Below are 20,949 nucleotides of genomic sequence, written 5' to 3' on the forward strand. Positions count from 1 at the left end.
TCTTGTTGACCATCAACACTTGATGCTCCTTCTTGATTTCTACCTTCGCAGCCTTTAGCATTGCAAAGAGCTCAGGAATCGTCTTATCCATCCCTTGCATATTATAGTTCATCACGAAGCTCTTGTAGCTTGGTGGCAGTGATTGAAGAACTCTGTCAATGACACTATCATCAGGAAGATTAACTCCCAGTTGAGTCAAGTGGTTGTGGTACCCAGACATTCTGAGTATATGTTCACCGACATAACTATTCTCCTCCATCTTGCAGCTATAGAACTTATTGGAGACTTCATATCTCTCAATCCAGGCATTTTCTTGAAATATTAACTTCAACTCCTGGAACATCTCATATGCTCCATGATGTTAAAAACGTCGTTGAAGTCCCGGTTCTAAGCCGTAAAGCATGGCACACTAAACTATCGAGTAGTCATTAGCTTTGCTCTGCCAGGTGTTCACAACATCTGGCGTTGCTCCTGCAGCGGGTTTGTCACCTAGCAGTGCTTCCAGGACATAATTCTTCTGTGCAGCAATGAGGATAATCCTCAAGTTACAGACCCATTCCGTGTAGTTGCTACCATCATCTTTCAACTTAGCTTTCTCTAGGAACGCATTAAAATTCAAATGAACAATAGCGGCCATCTATCTACAACAACATAGACATGCAAAATACTATCAGGTACTAAGTTCATGATAAATTAAAGTTCAATTAATCAAATTACTTAAGAACTCCCACTTAGATAGACATCTCTCTAATCATCTAAGTGATCACGTGATCCATATCAACTAAACCATGTCCGGTCATCACATGAGATGGAGTAGTTTTCAATGGTGAACATAACTATGTAGATCATATCTACTATATGATTCACGCTCGACCTTTCGGTCTCGGTGTTCCGAGGCCATATCTACATATGCTAGTCTCGTCAAGTTTAACCCGAGTATTCTGCGTGTGCAAAATGGCTTGCACCCGTTGTATGTGAACGTATAGCTTATCACACCCGATCATCACGTGGTGTCTCAGCACGACGAACTGTAGCAATGGTGCATAATCAGGGAGAACACTTATACCTTGAAATTTAGTGAGAGATCATCTTAAAATGCTACCGTCGAACTAAGCAAAATAAGATGCATAAAGGATAAACATCACATGCAATCAATATAAGTGATATGATATGGCCATCATCATCTTGTGCCTTTGATCTCCATCTCCAAAGCATTGTCATGATCACCATCATCACCGGCTTGACACCTTGATCTTCATCAAAGCATCGTTGTCGTCTCGCCAACTATTGCTTCTATGACTATCGCTACCGCTTAGTGATAAAGTAAATCAATTACATGGTGATTGCATTTCATACAATAAAGCGGCAATCATATGGCTCCTGCCAGTTACCGATAACTGTGTTACAAAACAAGATCATCTCATACAATAAAATTTAGCATCATGTCTTGACCATATCACATCACAACATGCCCTGCAAAAACAAGTTAGACATCCTCTACTTTGTTGTTGCAAGTTTTACGTGGCTGCTACGGGCTGAGCAAGAACCGTTCTTAGCTACACATCAAAAACCACAACGCGGTATAGTGATTGTTTTTTGATTTTTAGAAAGAACCCTGTTCATTGAATCCGATTCAACTAAAGTTGGAGAAACTGACACCCACTAGCCACCTGTGTGCGAAGCACGTCGGTAGAACCAGTCTCGCGTAAGCGTACGCGTAATGTCTGTCTAGGCCGCTTCATCCAACAATACCGCCGAACCAAGAATCAACTAGTGAAGGCAAGCAATATGTATATACCCACGCCCGCAACTCATTTGTGTTCTACTCGTGCATATAATATCTACGCATAAACCTGGCTCGGATGCCACTTTTGGGTAACGCAGTAATTTCAAAATTTTCCTACGCACACGCAAGATCATGGTGATGCATAGCAACGAGAGGGGAGAGTGTTATCCGCATACCCTCGTATACTTTAAGCGGAAGCGTTATGACAATGCGGTTGATGTAGTCGTATGTCTTCACGATCGACCGATCCTAGTACTGAAAGTACGGCACCTTCGCGATCTGCACACGTTCAGCTCGGTGACGTCCCACGAACTCATGATCCAGCAGAGTGTCGAGGGAGAGCTTCGTCAGCACGACGGCGTGATGACGGTGATGATGATGCTACCGGAACAGGGCTTCGCCTAAGCACTGCTACGATATGACCGAGGTGGATTATGGTGGAGGGGGGCACCGCACATGGCTAAGAGATCAATGATCAACTTGTGTGTCCTTGGGGTGCCCCCCTCCCCCGTATATAAAGGAGTGGAGGAGGGGGAGGGCCAGCCCTCTATGACGCGGCCTGGAGGAGTCCTACTCCCTCCGGGAGTAGGATTCCCCCCTTCCCTAGTTGGACTAGGAGAGAAGGAAGGGGGTGAGAGGGAGGAAGGAAAGGGGGGCGTCGCCCCCCTTCCTAGTCCAATTCAGACCAGACGGGGAGGGGGCGCGCGGCCTGCCCTGGCTGCCTCTCTCTCTCCACTAAAGCCCATTAGGGCCTATATACTCCCCGGGGGGTTCCGGTAACCCCCCGGTACTCCGGTATATTTCCGAACTCACTCGGAACCTTTCCAATGTCCAAACATAGGCTTCCAATATATTGATCTTTATGTCTCGACCATTTCGAGACTCCTCGTCATGCCCGTGATGACATCCGGGACTCCGAACAACCTTTGGTTCATCAAAACACATAAACTCATAATACCGATTGTCACTTAACGCTAAGCGTGTGGACCCTACGGGTTCGAGAACTATGTAGACATGACCGAGACTCGTCTCCGGTCAATAACCAATAGAGGAACCTGGATGTTCATATTGGCTCCCACATATTCTACGAAGATCTTTATCGGTCAAACCGCATAACGATATACGTTGTTCCCTTTGTCATCGGTATGTTACTTGCCCGAGATTCGACCGTCGGTATCTCAATACCTACTTCAATATCGTTACCGGCAAGTCTCTTTACTCATTCCGTAATGCCACATCCCATAACTAACTCATTAGCTACATTGCTTGCAAGGCTTATAGTGATGTACATTACCGAGAGGGCCCAGAGATACCCCTCCGACAATCGGAGTGACAAATCCTAATCGTGATCTATGCCAACTCAACAAACACCATCGAAGACACCTGTAGAGCACCTTTATAATCACCCAGTTACGTTGTGACGTTTGGTAGCACACAAAGTGTTCCTCTGATATTCGGGAGTTGCATGATCTCATAGTCATAGGAACATGTATAAGTTATGGAGAAAGCAATAGCAACAAACTAAACGATCATCATGCTAAGCTAACGGATGGGTCAAGTCAATCACATTATTCTCTAATGATGTGATCCCGTTAATCAAATGACAACTCATGTCTATGGTTAGGAAACATAACCATCATTGATTCAACGAGCTAGTCAAGTAGAGGCAAAATAGTGACACTCTGTTTGTCTATGTATTCACACATGTACTAAGTTTCCCGTTAATACAATTCTAGCATGAATAATAAACATTTATCATGATATAAGGAAATATAAATAACAACTTTATTATTGTCTCTAGGGCATATTTCCTTCGGGGAGCTGGAGTCTCAAGTCACGTGCCTATTCCCTTATGAATTCCCAATACCTCCAACTGAACAATAGATTTTAAATCTCGTACCCCTTCAATTCTCATTCCCTTGCTCTAGTTACCCTGGCAACGCGTTTGTTTGGAGGGAGTTGCCGATGGGGAATGGGAGTTAAATTCCTTTGATTGGCTCAGGTACATGGGAGTTAGGATGGGAAGAGGAAGGGGAATTATGAGGTCCAACTCCCTTGAATCTCTTCCCTGGGAGGACTAGGTAATTAGGCATCGTAGTGGGAATTGACGTAAAAAGAAAAAATTGTTCACTCACGTCTTGTTGTTTAACGGCTAATGAAGTGCTTATTTTTCTTATCCAAACTCCCGTATCGTCAACAGTTCTCGGTCATGTAACTCCCTATAGAATTCCCATCGATAGTTACTACCACACACCAAACTTGGAAATGGGATTAATAATCTACTTCCCAAGTCTAATTTCTTCAGAAACTCCCACTCGTAAACTCCCATGCCCAATCCCTCAAGCTGCCAAAAACATTGTGAGGGTTATTCCCTCAATGCTAAAAAGATTGAGGGCTACTTCCTCTTTTTCAATTTATTCTCATTTTACAAATTGTAATAATCAAGGACGACCTGATTAAGCGTTAGACAACAGATCGATGTTGCATGCATGCTTCTGATGCATTAAGATTTGAGAACCCAAATCTTGCCTATTTTCGAAGCAATGTGCCTTAAAAAATAAGAAAATTCTGAATTTTTTCTATGGGCCTAACAAACTAGAGAGGAGAGAGACAACGTGACATATATGGTAATTAAGCAAATCCAAACATGGAGTGCAATGTACTGCGAACCAACCTATGGTTAGATGATTAGAGGGACAGTGATATCCCCAACCCACCAGGGTTTAAGTCCTAGTGCTCGCATTATTCCTGGATTTATTTCAGGATTTTCGGCGATGCGCTTTCAGTGGGAGGAGACGTTCCTGTCGATGACGAGGCATCTATGGTGACTTCATAAATCTCAAAATGATATGCCGGTTCATTCTCTCAGAGGTGCTCATAGGGGTAGTGTGTGCGTGTGTGCGTTCATAGGGGTGAGTGTATGCGCGTTTGTATAAGCGCTTGCCTCTGTACTGTGTTAAAAAAATAATAAAAACAAAAAAAGGAAAATTTGTAGCACCATGGCCTTTCCTAGTTATTTTTCTGGTAGATATTTGTTGCATTAGCGCATGCTATGACAAATTTTCTTGCACAACATGCTATGTCATATAGTGACTTCATTTGGTCAAGCTCAACCTGGCAATTTTTTAGCCCGGCCTTGTTCAACAGACGTGACATTATCGTTCTTTATTAATGATGGGTTAATCAACCAAGGACTTGGGAGTAAGGTTGTGATGCAACAAGCCTGTCCAACTCATCAACACCCAAGTGGATTTAATTAAGGCCCTGTTTGATTTCAAATAAGTCATCAACTTATAAGTCGAAAAGTGTAAAAAGTAACTTATTTTGCCAAACGGACCCAACTTATAAGTCACGCTAACTTATAAGCCATAAGTTACTCCACCCCAACTTAAAACTTATAAGTCACCTCCTTTTGCATGGGTCCCACCATCTTTACATAAAAAACAAGGTGGGAAGATGTGCTCAGATGATTTATAAGTCAGGTGACAATCAAACAAGCGTGACTTATAAGTCAGGTGGCAATCAAATAGACGTGACTTATAAGTCACTGGTTTTAAGTTACCTGACTTACAAGTCAGATGACTTATTGGAACCAAACAGGCCCTAAGCGACCAAGCTAGGTTAGGATGTTTCCATCACCGGACATGTGGTTGATCCATTGCCCCTCCACCGTTGGAGCTGTACACGCTACCATGGGTGAAAACGTGTGGCCTTCCCGCCGCGCTCTATGGCCGGAACTCTCTTTCTATCTCCAAGATTCTCGCCAATGTTGAGAGTGCAATTACCGGCCAATGTTACCCTTTCCTCCCAGACATTACAGTTGAATTATTGGAGAAGCTAGGCTCAGAATCCTCTCCAAGTAGCAGTCACAGCTCACACCTCACGCACTGTGTAGAATCGTTTAGCATCTTCAAAGTGAGACCTTGACATAGAAGCTTGCCTTTGGGTCGTTTTCCGGCTTGGGGATAGTGGGGAATCGCTTTGTGGTGTGAATCTAGCCATGGATGGTGTCCACTTGTTTATGAGCATGAATTATTCAGAATCCCCTTTACTCCTTTGGTGGTGCCCCTTTGCCGAAAATTCGTCCGGGGGTCATCGTCGTCGAGGAAAATGAAAATGACGGCGTCCTCTAGGCTGGTCTTGTTCGCCATGGATGTTAACTGAAGTATATTATTTTCGTTCAGCAAGTTTGCACAGCTCTAATCAAAATAGCACCGAGAGATACTACTAGCCCAACAGGAATTCGGTTGTTTCTTTATATTCTCCAGAATTGCCGCATCTCAAACAGACCTTGACGGGTCACACGGTGTAAAGAAGGCAAGACTGACCCATGTGTGGTTACAAATTTATAAACATAGAAGCAACATGCAATAGCCCAGATTATTAGGTTCTTTCTGCTAGAACCAGCCCATCCAGATTTAACTCATAGACTTAGATGTCGTGGATTGTCTGACCTTTTGTGGCAAAGTCAGAGGTGTACAACAACCTCTGCAGAGGTGTAAAACAACCTCTGCCTTTGCTCAGTTTCATCCGCCGGATTGTAGACCAACCACCCAGATTAGTTGCTACATGAGCAGTAAACAATACTACTTTCATTTCATAATTCTTTGAAGTACAGCAACAACAAGAATTGTGGAACGGAGGAAGTACTTGCTACAGTGCGACCAAACTGTTTTTTTCTAAGAACAGTGCTCGAAACAATGCCTGCGACAATCTTGGCCTTGACCTAGCACGGGCGCTCACATTTTTCTGTATTTATCCTAGGTTTTCCAGCGACGCCGTCGAGTACAAGGCCTCTATAGTGACTTCATCAATTTGAAGATTTACCGACACAATTTTTCGCAAGTGTTTTTTCAAGTGTTCATTTGGGTAGAGTGTGCGTATGTGCACATCCATACAAAGTGAGTGAGCAATAGATCGTGAAGAGCGACCAAGTTCATAGAATACATCTTCGAAGTATTGGGCGTTATTGTAAAGGGAAACGATTGTACACGGCTAACCGGCCGAGCGTTCGGCCGGTCGCGCACCGTGCATCGGATTTGACTTAAAATGTGTGTCTCCCAACACCCTGTGCTAGACACATGCCAGTGGGTAGACCTGGCCATGGGCTGCCCGGCCCGGCCGGCCCGGCCCGACCCGCCGCTGCTCCCGGGCCGGGCTGGGGCCTAGATTTTGAGCCCGGTGGCCTGGCCAGGCCGGGCCCGGACCCGTCATTTTTGTAGTTTTCTGAAGGGGCCCGGCCCGAGGCCCGAGGCCCGGCGGGCTTTTGCATGTTTGGGCCGGGCTTGGGCCCAAAAACTAGGCCCGATGGTCAGGCCGGGCCGGGCTCGGGCCCAGGTTTTTTGGCTCGGGCTTGGCTAGGCCCGGCCCGAAGCCCGGCCCGGCCCGAGGTTTGGCCAGGTATACCAGTGTGCCAAACACACGTCATCCTGGGGAGTTCGTCTCGTCCCTTCCCCACTCATCGCTCTTATCCTCTCCTCACACTCTACCTTTCCTCGCGATAGATTGATCCGGCCGCCATCGGCACCGCACACTGTTGCAAGCTCCTCTCTCCCACCCCCATTTCCTTCCTCCCATGCCTCTCGGGGCAACCAAGCGCCGGAGCCGGAGCTGGGCCTAGTGCCACCTGGTGCTGGGTCCAACGCTATTCGATGATGGGACGACAACTACAATACCGAAGACAACGGTGGCAAGTGCTGCAACTAGGAGCCACCGATGCTGGAGACGGTGGTGACAAGTGCCGGAGAGCCACGACAGCTGGCGTTCAAGGCGTTTGGAACCACGGCGACAAGTGCTAGAGATCTGGCGAGTTTTTTTTTTTGCTGAAAGCAACCCCAAATTTGCTATCATCGTCTTGTTTTTTGCTGAAACCAGTCAATTTTTTGCTACCACGTTTGTGTTTGCTGGAACCAACAACAAGAATTATGGAACGGGGGAAGTACTTGCTACAGTGCGACCAAACCGTTTTTTTCTAAGAACAGTGCTTGAAACAATGCCTGCGACGATCTTGGCCTTCCATTCTTGAGAATCCATGCTGAGACCTAGCACGGGCGCTCACGTTTTTTTGTATTTATCCTAGGTTTTCCAGCAACGCTGTCGAGTACAAGACCCCTATAGTGACTTCATCAATCTGATGATTTACCGACACAATCTTTCGAAAGTGTTCATTTAGGTAGAGTGTGTGTATATGCACATCCATATAAAGTGAGTGAGCAATAGATTCACGTGAAGAGCAACCAAGTTAATAGAATACATCTTCGAAGTATTGGGACTTATTGTACAGGGAAAAAATCGTACATGGCTAACCGGCCGAGCGTTCGGCTGGTCGTCGCACCGTGCGTCGGATTTGACTTAGATCGTGTGTCTCCCAACACCCTGTGCTAGACACATGCCAGTGGGCCAAACACACGTCACCCTGGGGAGTTCGCCTCGTCCGTTCCCCACTCATCGCTCTTATCCTCTCCTCACACCCCACCTTCCTTCGCGATAGATCGATCCGGTCGCCATTGGCACCGCACACTGCTGCAAACTCCTCTCTCCCACCCCATTCCCTCTTCCCATGCCTCCCAAGGGCAACCGAGCACCGGCGCCGGAGCTGGGCCCGGTGCCGCCTAGTGCTGGGTCCGACGTTATGCGATGATGGGACGACAACTACGGGGCTGTTTGGTTCCTAGCCACACTTTGCCACACCTAACCTTAGGTAAGTTTGACCAAGTTAGATAGGTGTTTGGTTCTAGCCACACCTAAGGCAAGTATTTTTATGAGCAGTGAACCCCACATGCCATAGACACAAAAAGTGTGGCAAGATTCTCTTAGGCAAGCCAAAGTGTGGCTAACAATTTGAGCAACTCAACTAAGGCAAGTGTGGCAATTATAGCAAAAATCATGTGGCAATATATGGCAAAGATAGTCACAATCCAAACAACCCCTACAATACTGAAGACGACGGCGGTAGGTGCTGCAACCAGGAGCCACCGATGTTGGAGACGGTGGCGACAAGTGTTGGAGAGCCGCGACGGCTGGCGTTCAAGGCGTTTGGAAACACGGCGACAAGTGCTGGAGATCCAGCGAGTTTTTTTGCTCGAAGCAGCCCCAAATTTGCTACCATCGTTTTGGTTTTTTGCTGGAACCAGTCAATTTTTTGCTACCACGTTGTGTTGCTGGAACCAATGTACCAATTTTCTACCACCATCTTCAATTTTTGCTAGAATCGAACCAAATTTTTTGCTACCATGTTTTATTTGATGTAACCACTGTATCAATTTTGCTACCACTATCTTCAGTTTTTGCAGGAAGCAACCAAAAAATTTAGGCCGGTCGACAGGCGCCTAGTACGGCCCTATTGTAAAACAAATTTGCTTGAAGGGTAACCAAGTTCATAGAACGCATTTTGAAGTATTGGCGAAATTCCGATCGACATGAACATTATTGTAAAACATATTTACATGAAAGGTGATCAAGTTTGCAGAGTGCACCTTGAAGTAGTAGCAAAATTCTCATTGATACGGACATTATTGTAAAACAGATTCGCGTGAAAGGTGATCAAGTTCATAGAAATGCATCTTGAATTACCGGCGAAATTCTAACAGATGCGGACGTTATTGTAAAACAGATTCACACGAAGGGTGACCAAGTTCATAGAACCTAAGCTCACCTAGACGGTTTTTCTTTTCAAGAAGGTACACTGATGCAGTAAATGTTTTCAAAGAGATTAATTTGCCATCATTAGAACATTCTAGTTTTTTTTTCTGATCGTGTTAGAACATTTTAGTTGCGCAACCTGGTACTACTCGAATTCTGCCCGGATTTATTCCCCAAATCCCCATGGATAAGCTCATGCGCGATCTGTGGGCCGGCTGCGCTAAAGCGCCCGCACACAGAACCGATTCCCCCCGGTTCGGATACCATCCACACGGGCGAGCCCCGCCCACTGAAACCCGGGCCCACTGGCAGATACCGTTCGAGGCCACTCACTGACACCCGAGCCCAGCGAAGATCCGCTTCACTCCTCTATAAATCGCCGGCACAAAACCCGGCTTCCCTTGGCCACAAGGCTTCTCTCCCCCCTGATGCCGCCTTAATTAGCCGCCTGCCCCCCCCTAATCCTCCTGTTTGCACGGCGGTTACCCGGCTCCGCGTCGGCGAGCGGTGGCGGCGGCGGGCGGCGGAGGGATGATGGCGTCGGAGCCGGTGGCGCGGGCCGTGGCGGAGGAGGTGGGGCGGTGGGGCAGCATGAAGCAGACGGGGGTGAGCCTGCGGTACATGATGGAGTTCGGGTCCGTCCCCACGGACCGCAACCTGCTGCTCTCGGCCCAGTTCCTGCAAAAGGAGCTCCCCATCCGCATCGCCCGCCGCGCGCTCGAGCTCGAGTCCCTCCCCTTCGGCCTCTCCGCCAAGCCCGCCATCCTCAAGGTCTCCGCCCCACCCGCCCCTGCGCTGATTTTGGTGGTTGATTTCGATTTGACGCTAGGCTAGACTAGGTTGGAATTGCCGTTGGCCGTTGTCCTTGATGGCTTGCTTTTGTCAGTCTGTCCCGTCGATGATTTGACATGCTTCGGTGAGCGCCCAATTTTTTTGCTCTGCTTGCTTGGGGAGATGATGATTTTGCTGTCTGTGTCCTTACTGTCTTGCTAGGATGTTTTCTCCGGATCATTTTTAAAAGGTCAGCGGATGTTTTTGGTATATCTCCGTGTTTACTGTTAGGATTCGATGCGGTGTCAGTTTTTGTCATGGGATTTGGAATGCGAGGAAGATAGGACCACTGTGTCAGTACCTAAATTGCTGTACTGATTCAGGATGATACTAGTTGAACTCTTGAGTGACCAACTGATGTGCTGTTTAGTTTATTTCATTTTTCATTTCCACTTCAATCGGTCATCAACATGTAAAGTTATCGTAGGATAGGGATTAAGGAGGAACTTTTGAAGACTCTTGCTTGCCAACTTGTTTAATTTTTTTTCCTAATAGGAGTTCGGTAGTGGGCTCACATGCTTTTTGTATGAGTATATGCTTGAAGCTTTTGTCGTGCTGTTTTGTCTTCCTGACCTTATCACGTCAATACTAGAGAATCTGAATTCATTGAATAGTAAATATTTACCGAGAAAAAAAAACTCACAGCTGGATTTACTGATTCCTGCCAAACTGAGCATCCTTGTGTGGGACTGATGGTTTGTCCGTTGACGATTGTGAAGGTGAGGGACTGGTACTTGGACTCGTTCCGCGACATCCGATATTTCCCAGAAGTGAGGAATCGGGACGACGAGCTTGCTTTCACGCAGATGATTAAGATGATCAAAGTGCGGCACAATAACGTGGTACCGACTATGGCTTTGGGAGTGCAACAGCTGAAAAACGAACAGTTCAGCTCAAGGAAGCTTCCCCCAGGATTCGACGAGATCCACGGGTTCCTCGATCGATTTTACATGTCAAGGATTGGTATTCGCATGCTCATAGGTTTGTGAGCTTGGTACTACTCTTCTCTCTGGAGCTATATTTATAAACGTTGTCTAAGCTCTTGTCATTCTATCCTAAATCTTGCTTGTGATTCGGAACAAGTGATGGATCATGTGCCTTTTCTAACAGCTGATTCAGTAGTAACATATAGTCATATACTGAAGTTCAATGTTAAGCTGTCAAGCAGAATCCTTATCTTTGGCTGATTTGCAAATTTGACTTGTATTGATAGACAGTTCTATTTTGGTTGCTTACTTGATATTTTTTATGTTCAAACTTCATGATATGCTACTTGAGCTAACTGTACTGTTATATGGCTTAAAAACTGAAAAATGGTAAATATGTTTGCTTAATGTGTAAATTCTGTATCAAATCATTTATACTTAAGTCGAGTGCTAATTGTTAGAAACTTGTTCTGAATTAGACCGACTTGCTTAATTTCAGGGCAGCATGTGGCTCTGCATGAACCTGAACCACAGCCTGGCGTCATAGGCCTCATCAATACAAAATTGTCCCCCATACAGGTAGCTCAAATTGCTAGTGAGGATGCCCGTTCCATTTGTATGAGGGAATACGGATCAGCTCCTGACATCAACATTTATGGAGATCAAAATTTAACATTTCCGTAAGTTTCAGATATAAACTCCACCAATCACCTTTGTTTTTTTGGTGGATTAAATCATGTGTTAGCAACAGCACCTCTTTGTTGTCACTTGTCAGGTTACATGTTCATTGGCTTATAGTTTTTGTTATCATGTTGATTGAGTGGCCTCATTTGTTGTTGTCTTGCTAACTAACTACTTGCAATTAACTATGTGCAGATATGTCACATCGCATCTTCATCTCATGCTGTTTGAACTGGTGAAAAATTCCCTTCGTGCAGTACAGGAAAGATATATGAATTCTGATAAAGATGTTCCTCCTGTCAGAATTATAGTTGCTGATGGAACAGAGGATGTTACTATTAAGGTATGATTTCCTTGATACCACCTAGCATCTATTTGGTACATTCTAGGCTAAAGAGTGCACAAGCAGTTACTAAAACATTGCAGTTTGCAAATATGTGCAATGACCGATAAAATTCCCTTGTTTGGTTTGTTTTCTTCCGGGCACTGTGTCAGGCCTCATCGAGGCTTCTGAACTTTTCTCCATGTATATGAACCTCTCTACCTTTCCAATGAAATGAAACACAAAGTGTTTTTGCATTTCTTGAGAGAAAAAAAAATCTACTGATACCTATCTTTGTATGAATTTAGCATCTCGCGTTACTAGGCTGTGCATAAATGCAATTGTGAATTACTTGATTTGTATTTTAATATTGGGTTACAACCTGACTAAGAAAGATATGGATTAATGTGGACTGCTGAGTGCAAATCTAAACCAAAACACCAATTCGAATGCATGTCCATTCTAGTTTAGTGCCTAACTAGGACATTATTGTTACTCTATGCTGATACTTTCGATGAAGCTGCAGACACTACTATATTGTTTTACGGCGCATGTCTGCTGACATGTCATTACTGTCCTAAAACTGGATCCATTGTCAAAGTGCTAGATATCAATTCTTGTATGTGATAGTTGTCTTCTTATGCTAGAAGCTATAACCCGCTAAGATTTGTGGAACATATGAGGCCCATTCCTGTCAAATATTCATCATAAGGAACCATTCCCAAGGGTCGTTGGAGTTCATTGTTTCGATAATGCAGGTCAGTGATGAAGGCGGTGGAATACGGAGAAGTGGGCTCCCTAGAATTTTCACATATCTTTACAGCACTGCAAAGAATCTACCTGATATGGAGGGCCCTAGTGAAGGAGTGACTATGGCTGGATATGGTTTTGGACTTCCAGTTAGTCGCCTTTATGCGCGATATTTCGGTGGCGACCTACAAATCATATCCATGGAGGGATACGGTACGGTCATATTTTGCTTTGTTTCTGCTAATCTCTCAGCGTGAACCTTGGATAATTTGTCAATGTTTACCTGAATTCTCATGTATATCTTTCTGCTTCTGTCATCGTGATGTATTTGGCTGATCATTCTTGCCTTCTGTGTTACGTAGGCACCGACGCTTACCTCCACTTGTCACGACTGGGAGACTCGGAGGAGCCATTGCCTTAGTGACCCCTTCTATCCTGATACGGTTTCTGTAATTAGGTTGCTCTTGTTATATTGTAATCCTTGTTCTGGTTTGCAAATATTGTTTCAAGGGCCAGCCATATATAGCTGTTAAACCTGTATCTTCTAGCTATAATTATCTCATTGTTTCTGCTTTTCTGCCTGTGTTGCATAATTTGGCATTGTTGTTCGTAAGCACAATCATATGCGGTAGACGGTACATAGTTTCAGACTCGTCAGGTGATGGAAGCTAAAATCTGCTTATTGTGATTACTGCCTCCGTCCTATAACGTAAGATGTTATTACAACCAATGTACTTAGGACGGAGGCAGTAGCAATTTTGGGGCTGGAAGTTGCATCTTGTATGCCCTGCACGCGACTATTCATGCCATTATGTGTCTTACACTCTGATCAGTGTACCTCAAGGAAATTTGGTCCTTTTTCAAATATTGTTAACTCTTGATAGCTTGTCACTTTCTATCTGCCTTTGTTTCTCCTAGCATTTGGTAGATGCTATAAGATTAGGTTTTTTAAAAGACTGGAAGTCTTTTCATTTCCTGTTTCCTACTTTTCCAATGCAGTTTGATTTTATTTGGAATCAGTTCCCTGTCCTGAGAAAATGTCGCTTCCAATCAGTAGGTCGTCGACCCTTGTACTAAGAAAGCTCACTCCCGTGCGCAGTGGCATGGGACGTCCCAATTGGGCAGGTGGCCTGGGCGGCTGGGCGTGCTCGATACGAGGTGGGTGAATGTGGCGTTGCAGGCCAAATGGCTTTGGCTGAAGCGAACAGACCAGACGAGGCCGTGGTCGGAATTCGGATTCTCTGTACCGACATCCCTCGATAGCCCCACATCTACATGTATCTTTGCAGCTCTCGGGCTAGGAGCCTTCCACACATACCTCTCTTCCGGTTTCCTGGCAGTAACTCAAGTTTGCAGAACATGATTTCTCGCGAGAGCCTGTAGAGTAGCTAGCTCAGAGATGAAAGAGTTGACGAAAGAGTGAGTACTCCCTCTGTCCGTGAATAAGTGTGCTTTTACTTTTTCTCTTAAGTCAAAATTTTAAAATTTTGACCAACTTTATAGAGAAGAGTAGTAACATATACAAAATCAAATCGGTATATTATAAAACTACATTTCAAAACGAATCTATTGATGCTAAATTAGTGCCATAAATGTTGTTGCTTTTTTCTATAATATTAGTCAAAGTTTTAAATTTATATTTAGGATAAAAGCTAGATGTACACTTATTCGTGGACGGAAGGAGTAGCCTATAGATTTTTTCAAAAAAAATAAAATAAAATTCAAAAGGCCGAAAATGGTGTGCCGGCCTTATAAGGTGTCATCGGGCCCAGATGGCCAGGTTTGCACACAAGTACCAGTTCGAAAAAAAAACTCTACAACACCAGTCCTGACGCGGCGGCGGCGGCCTGGATTCTGCACTTTGCAGGACGATATCGTTAGAAGAAAAATTTACTGTAGGTCATAAAACTTGAGCCGGATGACACTTTGGTACCGTTACTTTAAAATACCCGAACTACGGTCCATGTACTTGCGCACAGGATTCACTTTGGTCCGTATGTACGATTTCGTCTACGTATTTGCTGATTTGACCGAGTCAGCGGCCGCCAGCTAGACTTTGATCGCCACGCAGTCGATCCTAGGGTGAATACTACTCGATCCGGGTTTTTTTTTTTGCAAAAACGCCATGACCAGCTCCCTGTCTGTCTTCTTCCTGCCCCCCGTCCCCCTCCCCCGGCGCGCATCTGGGTGGAACAGGGTCGAGTCTGGCGTCGTCGGCTATCGAACAGCCGCACCGACGCGCCGCCGCCGCCCCGCTGGGCGGCGCTCTCGCCGGACGCCAAACAGTCCAGCTCCTGGTCGCCCACCGGCGGCTCCATGTCGGTAACGAGCCACCACACGCCCGCGGGCCCGAAACAAAAGGACATCGACATGCACGCGTGGCTGCGCTATCCCCTATAGTGGTACGGGGAGCGCGCTGGCGCTGGCGGAGGTCTGGGTCAGGCTGGGCAGCGGCGTGCGGCAGCATGGACGCGGAGGGATTGTTGGCGTCGGCAGCGATCAACATGGGGACGGAGCTGGTGGCGCGGATGGCAGGGGTCGGCGGTGCCTGCGGCGGCGTGCTGCTGCCTGCTGCTCGGCACGGGACGGTTTACCCCTTCGTTCTGGTGGATCCGCTCCGCCTTCCGGCTCTCCGACGAGGAAGTGTTGCGGCGACACGGCCTCGACGCTCTCGTCGTTCAAGTGCGTCCGTCCGCTACGAGCCGGCTCCTCGCCAGATGACTCCGCTTCCCTGATTCACTGTTGGATTTCGTGTCGCACTCCACGAGCTGCTGCTCGGACAGAGACGTGAGGTTCTTACGGCTGCCTGAAATCTCCATCTTAATTTTGCTGCCTGAAATCTCCATCTTAATTTTGCTTCAATCAAACACATGAACATTCAGGCTGTTGACCAAATTGTAGTAAGATAAGCAGCTGAGTACATACTAAATTGCACTAAGATGAGCAGCTACATACCAAACACATGAAAAATCGAAAGTGCTTTTGTCCGTTGACGGAGTACTCCGTACTAACCACTAGTATTACAGGCTGTTGACCAAATTGCACTAAGGGCATGTACAATGATGCTATCTTAAGAGTGCCATGTAGGATAAATGATGAGGTGGAGGAGAGAGAACTCATAAGAAAAGGCTTGTCTTCTCTTATTTAAGATAAGACAAGAAATGATATCTTAGCACAATATGTGTCACCACGTTTTTAGGAATAACTAGTTATGAAGATAAGGCTAAGAAATGACTCATTGTAGACATCTTTTTTTGTCATCTCTTAATTACATGCAAGACTTAAAATAAGACTATTTTATCAACCATTGTACATGCCCTAAGATGAGCAGCTACATACTAAAAAATCCCATGAAAATTCAGTTCGAAACAATGGAATTCCATCATCATCATCAGAAAAGAGAAGAAAAAAGCTTGTACTTGTAGCAATGGAGTCGAGTAGGACTTACTGGTGAAGGCGATGTTGGTGAGACTGCCGCGTAGTCATGGATGAGGAGCTTCTCGTCGGCGCCCCAGTAAACCTGGACTGCGACCACTACGTGCACAACTCGGCGGCGCTCCGCGAAGGGATGTGCTACATGCTTGAGCACATCCTCGCAGATCATGAAGCTGCAGTCACAGGGCGGGTGGACGCCGCCAACGCCGGCATGTCACAGCCGCACATCTTGCAGGACATGTTTGACGGAGGCGGCCGACCGAGCACCGTCGGCGGAGTTGCTGAGCACATGGGCGCGCGTCGCGCAGTTGAGGCCGCCGGTGAAGATGGTGCCGGAGATGTAGCTCCTCTCCGGCAGCACCTCCCCCTCCTTCTTAGCTGCGGGCGTGTCCGTGGACACGGACGCCGTGGTCCTGTCCGGCGTGGGCGAGATGTGCACCGTGCAGTGCGACCCCGGAGGCGGCGGCGGACGCGGTGGCGCTGGCGGTGGAGTTGGAGGAGGAGGACGACGAGGCCGTGGCGGTGGCGGGGGAGGGGGAAGGGGGGCTGGAGGTGGTGGTGCCGATCGGGGCGCAGAAGCACGACCCGGCGTGGAAGCACTGCCTCATGGTGCGCCTCGCCGGCCGGAACCGCCTCAAGTGCGTCTACTGCGGCAAGCACTTCCTCGGCGGCGGCATCCACCGCTTCAAGGAGCACCTCGCGCGCCGCCCCGGCAACGCCTGTTGCTGCCCCGACGTCCCCGCCGACGTCGAGGCCCTCATGCACCGCAGCCTTGACGAGGTCGCCGCCAAGAAGCTGCGCAAGCGCGCCCTCGCCGTCGCTTCCTCCCCCGTCGCCTTGCCGCCGGCCTCCTCGCCATCCCCCTCCCCCTCCACCTCCAACGGCGACTTGGCCAGCCCCATCCACGTCGTCCTGCTCAACCAGGCCCCGCGCGCCGCCGAGGAGACGCCTCCCATGGGGACGGGGTCGGGGTGGACGGAGAAGGACGATGTGTCTGTCTCTCTGTGTGCGTGGGAGTGGGCGGGCGGGCAGCTGCTGGTGGCGATGCATTCGGGGTAGGAGCGCGAAAGGAGAGGCGCAAGTTTTCGCAAAACCCCCCAGATGCAGTAGTATTAACCCACGCTCGACCAGTGGCGGTCAAAGCCTAGCTGGCGCCCGCTGACTCGGCCAAGTCAGCGAATACGTACATGAAAACGTAGATACGAACTAAAGCGAACCCTCTACGCAAGTACATGGACTGTAGTTCGGGTATTTTGAAATAGTGGTACTAAAGTGTCAGCCAGCTCAAGTTTTGTGACCTATGATGAATTTTTCTCTATCGTTAGACTAGCCATAATGGGTAGTAACATAAAGTAGTAACATGCTCATGTTACTACTCTATGTTACTACCTCTACAGTGGGGAGTAACATATGTATGGTAACATGTAACACTTTATTTATTAGGCTATAGACTCATTTTGCCTTGATATGTGTGATGTTACTCATACTAGTAGTAACTAGCTATGTTACCACATGTCTTTTTTTCTTTATTTATTGCTTGTCACATCATCTTTTTTATCTAGATATGTGTGATGTTACTATCTATATTACTCCCATTGTGGGCAGTCTTTGGGCTCTACAGAACCCATCCGATTTTTTTCTGGAGGTAATCTCCCACGTTCATTAATAAATTGAAAAACAGGTTTGCTATTTCACATCTAGATGTGAAATAGTTATCTCACATCTAACTCTAAAACCGTTGGATCTTGTTTGTTTTTAATATTCGTGCAACTTGATTGTCTCGCTCGCGCGCTAGCTCGCGTGACGTTGTTGGGCGCGACGGCCCGCATCCGCGGCCATGCGAGTGGGAGGCGGGCTGTTGTTTGTTTTTCTTTTACGATTTTTCGGCTGGTGGGCCATTTTACTTTGTCTCGGTTGTGGGATGTTGCTTCGCATTTTCTCTCAGCACCCGTTTTGTTTGTTCTTCGTGAGGGCCGGGGGCTGCGCCCATTCCTTTGGTCAGTCCACACCCTTTCCTTTCCGAAGGGGTTCCAGGCGACGGCGTTGTCGGGAGTGAGAAGGAAGGAGAGATCCCCGCAGCGAAGTGAGAAGGGAGGAGAGACGCCCGCACTTGAGTGAGTAATTTCCCCTCCCTTTTGTGTTCCTTTTTTTGTTCTTTTTTTGTGTATCCATCGATCTAGGGTTTGCCCCAATCGACAAATCTTGTGTAGGGATTCAGTGGGCCGGTAGATTTTTGTGTTAGAGATTCAGTGGGTGGTACGCCCGGGAGTTGATACATGTTCTAGTGTTTGCCCCAAGTCATACAGAGAGATTTAGTTGGGGTGAGCGTTTTCAGTTCAGTTGGCGTATTTAGACAGTGGGGATTAATGGTTTTTCTCTTAGTAGTGGGGATGGGGATGGGTGGGGGATTAGTATAGGGTTTTTCTTGTGTGCTATGCGACTGTGATGACTTTTTTGTGTGTTTTTGTGATTGTGTGAGAGTGTTTAATAGACAGGGGAGATCCATTATGTGTAATTCACTTTGTATCTCTGAAACTAAGTTGTGTTCGATCCATCCTGCGTGATGTTTGTTTGTTGTGTACAAATTCCAGAGCATCTCACTCTATGTGTATTCATGTGAGTTGTAATAGGAGGAGAAATTCTCAGATATTTACTAGATGTGTTTGTAGTAATACGAGTCTAAATCGTTGTGAAGATAGTGGTAAGTTGTTTTTGAGTGTTTTTTTTGTGGATGCATGCCTAGGTAGGCTAACAGCGGTAGTAGGCACATGTTGGTGATTTCTCTTGTAATCCACAAAAGGTATCAGTTTGTTAGATTTGAATCTTCCCTATTTTTTTAATGGTGCATTTTTCTGATGTACTAGAGTGATGTGTTTTGTGCAACTTTTCGTGCCTAGAATACAAAACTACCTGCTATTCAAGTGTCTCTAGATCTGGTACAGCCAAAACAAGCAAGTGTTGTCCTAAAAAAACAAGCAAGTGCTGAACTTTCTGTGCCTAGAATATAAACGTGTCCGGACTATTTTTTTCTAGTTACTAGTTGTATCTACTAATGGCCTCAAGTACAGTAGAGGGGTTAGTAATCCTTAGTCCTGGTGGTAGTCAGACTTAGCCAGGGGGAAACAGAATAAGCAGAGTACAGTAAGTCATAGCAGAGGCAAGGGAGGTCACTTAGGTTCAGTGTAGTGTTGAAGTAGGCGAGTATATGTATGCGTAGATGTAGGTTGAGTGTACTGTGTTGTCTATAGTTCATGAACTTTTCAGTGTTGTTGTTTGATGTAGTTCTAGAAGGCTTTTCAGTGTCGTGATATTTTCGTACAAAAACATGCTTGTAGTTCATGCCGTGAGACTAGCCAGTATTTTTGCATATGTCTTTTGTGTGTGAGCTGCTTGCTTGCTGTAATATTTCTTCCATACTAGGGGTCTACAATTTTGATTATCTGAGAGGGTCAACTTCAGTTTTGAAATGAAGCAATTCGTTTTGCCGACAGTTTTGCCATAGTCCTTTTTTAGTGTTCAACCAGCAGATTTACATGTTGTTTTGATGTATATTCTTGATTTTTCTGCTGCCCGTGCTTCATTTATAAATGGTTCTATTTTTTTTCATTTTTTGTCATTTTTCTGAGTGTTTTGAAATAGGATCAGTGGAGTTGTTTATATAGTTCTAGCAGATTTTTTGCTGATACTATAGTTTTTTATTTAGAAAAAATCAGTGTAGTAATTTGTACACAAGCATGTTGTAGTTCTTTTATAGTTGTTGGTCGAATTCACTTTTTAAGTTTAGTGTTTTGATGGTAAGGGATGTTAGCATCCCCACAGGAGTATAATTTTATTTTTTATGTTTAATTGGGACAATTCTATTATGACACCACTTTTTTTTTTCCTTTTTTGCTTGACCAGGATGCTTCGCCCAGTTTGCTTTTCCGCATTGTCGTCAGAGCTTCAACATGTATCTTCGCAATGCTGATGAAACCTTCATAGAGAAGTTTCATGGGGATGGGTCTTCTATTTTTTGATGCCAGTTTGCAAGTTGACCCTCGACTTGTAACAAGGTTCCTTGTTTCATTCCACTTGTAAGTGGACCCTCGACGTGCAACTGGGTCTTTTGTTTGATGCCGCTTGCAAGTCGCCCCTCGACCTACAACGAGGACTTATGTTTTCATACCACTTGCAAGTGGTCCCTTGACTTGCAACTAGGTCTTCTGTTTTCATGCCATTTGCATGTGGACCCTCGACCTGCAACTGGGTATTCTCTTTTTCATGCCAATTGCAAGTGGATCCTCGACTTGCAACTTGGTCTTTTTATTTGATGCCACTTGCAAGTGGCCCCTCGACTTGCAACTCTGTCTTCTATTTTTTTGATGCCACTTGTAAGTGGACCCTCGACTTGCAACCGAGTTCCTTTGTTTTTCATGCCACTTGCAAGTGGACCCTCAACTTGCAACTACGTCTTCTTTTTTTATGCCACTTGCAAGTGGACCCTCAACTTGCAACAGGGTTCCTTTGTTTTTCATGCCACTTGCAAGTGGACCCTCGACTTGCAACCATGTCTTCTTTTTTTTATACCACTTGCAAGT

General features: G+C 46.1%; 2 protein-coding genes across 2 annotated transcripts; both read left to right on the plus strand.

Moving 5' to 3' along the window:
• The first annotated feature begins 9,836 nt into the window (after positions 1–9,836).
• LOC123187806 (pyruvate dehydrogenase (acetyl-transferring) kinase, mitochondrial) lies at positions 9,837–13,512 on the plus strand. Its single transcript, XM_044599753.1, has 6 exons — positions 9,837–10,198; positions 10,978–11,239; positions 11,684–11,864; positions 12,061–12,208; positions 12,946–13,150; positions 13,300–13,512. The coding sequence occupies exons 1-6, from the start codon at positions 9,959–9,961 to the stop codon at positions 13,356–13,358; spliced, it is 1,095 nt and encodes a 364-aa protein (XP_044455688.1). The 5' UTR covers positions 9,837–9,958; the 3' UTR covers positions 13,359–13,512.
• Positions 13,513–16,421: 2,909 nt separating this feature from the next.
• On the plus strand, positions 16,422–20,943 carry LOC123187809 (uncharacterized). Its single transcript, XM_044599762.1, has 3 exons — positions 16,422–16,692; positions 17,935–18,016; positions 18,348–20,943. The coding sequence occupies exons 1-3, from the start codon at positions 16,422–16,424 to the stop codon at positions 18,457–18,459; spliced, it is 465 nt and encodes a 154-aa protein (XP_044455697.1). The 3' UTR covers positions 18,460–20,943.
• The last annotated feature ends 6 nt before the right edge of the window (positions 20,944–20,949 follow it).

Source organism: Triticum aestivum, chromosome 2A, assembly GCF_018294505.1.
Source record: "Triticum aestivum cultivar Chinese Spring chromosome 2A, IWGSC CS RefSeq v2.1, whole genome shotgun sequence".
NCBI lineage: Eukaryota > Viridiplantae > Streptophyta > Magnoliopsida > Poales > Poaceae > Triticum > Triticum aestivum.

What these genes read in the sequence shown, in the direction of transcription:
- LOC123187806 (XM_044599753.1), top strand. Translation starts at nt 9,959, where the DNA reads ATGATGGCGTCGGAGCCGGTGGCGCGGGCCGTGGCGGAGGAGGTGGGG. An exon ending in CCAAGCCCGCCATCCTCAAG is followed by an intron (nt 10,199 to 10,977) that starts GTCTCCGCCCCA and finishes ACGATTGTGAAG; the next exon opens with GTGAGGGACTGGTACTTGGA. An exon ending in CATATCCATGGAGGGATACG is followed by an intron (nt 13,151 to 13,299) that starts GTACGGTCATAT and finishes TGTGTTACGTAG; the next exon opens with GCACCGACGCTTACCTCCAC.
- LOC123187809 (XM_044599762.1), top strand. Translation starts at nt 16,422, where the DNA reads ATGGATGAGGAGCTTCTCGTCGGCGCCCCAGTAAACCTGGACTGCGAC. An exon ending in TCGCGCAGTTGAGGCCGCCG is followed by an intron (nt 16,693 to 17,934) that starts GTGAAGATGGTG and finishes TTTTTTATCTAG; the next exon opens with ATATGTGTGATGTTACTATC. An exon ending in CCATCCGATTTTTTTCTGGA is followed by an intron (nt 18,017 to 18,347) that starts GGTAATCTCCCA and finishes TTCGTGAGGGCC; the next exon opens with GGGGGCTGCGCCCATTCCTT.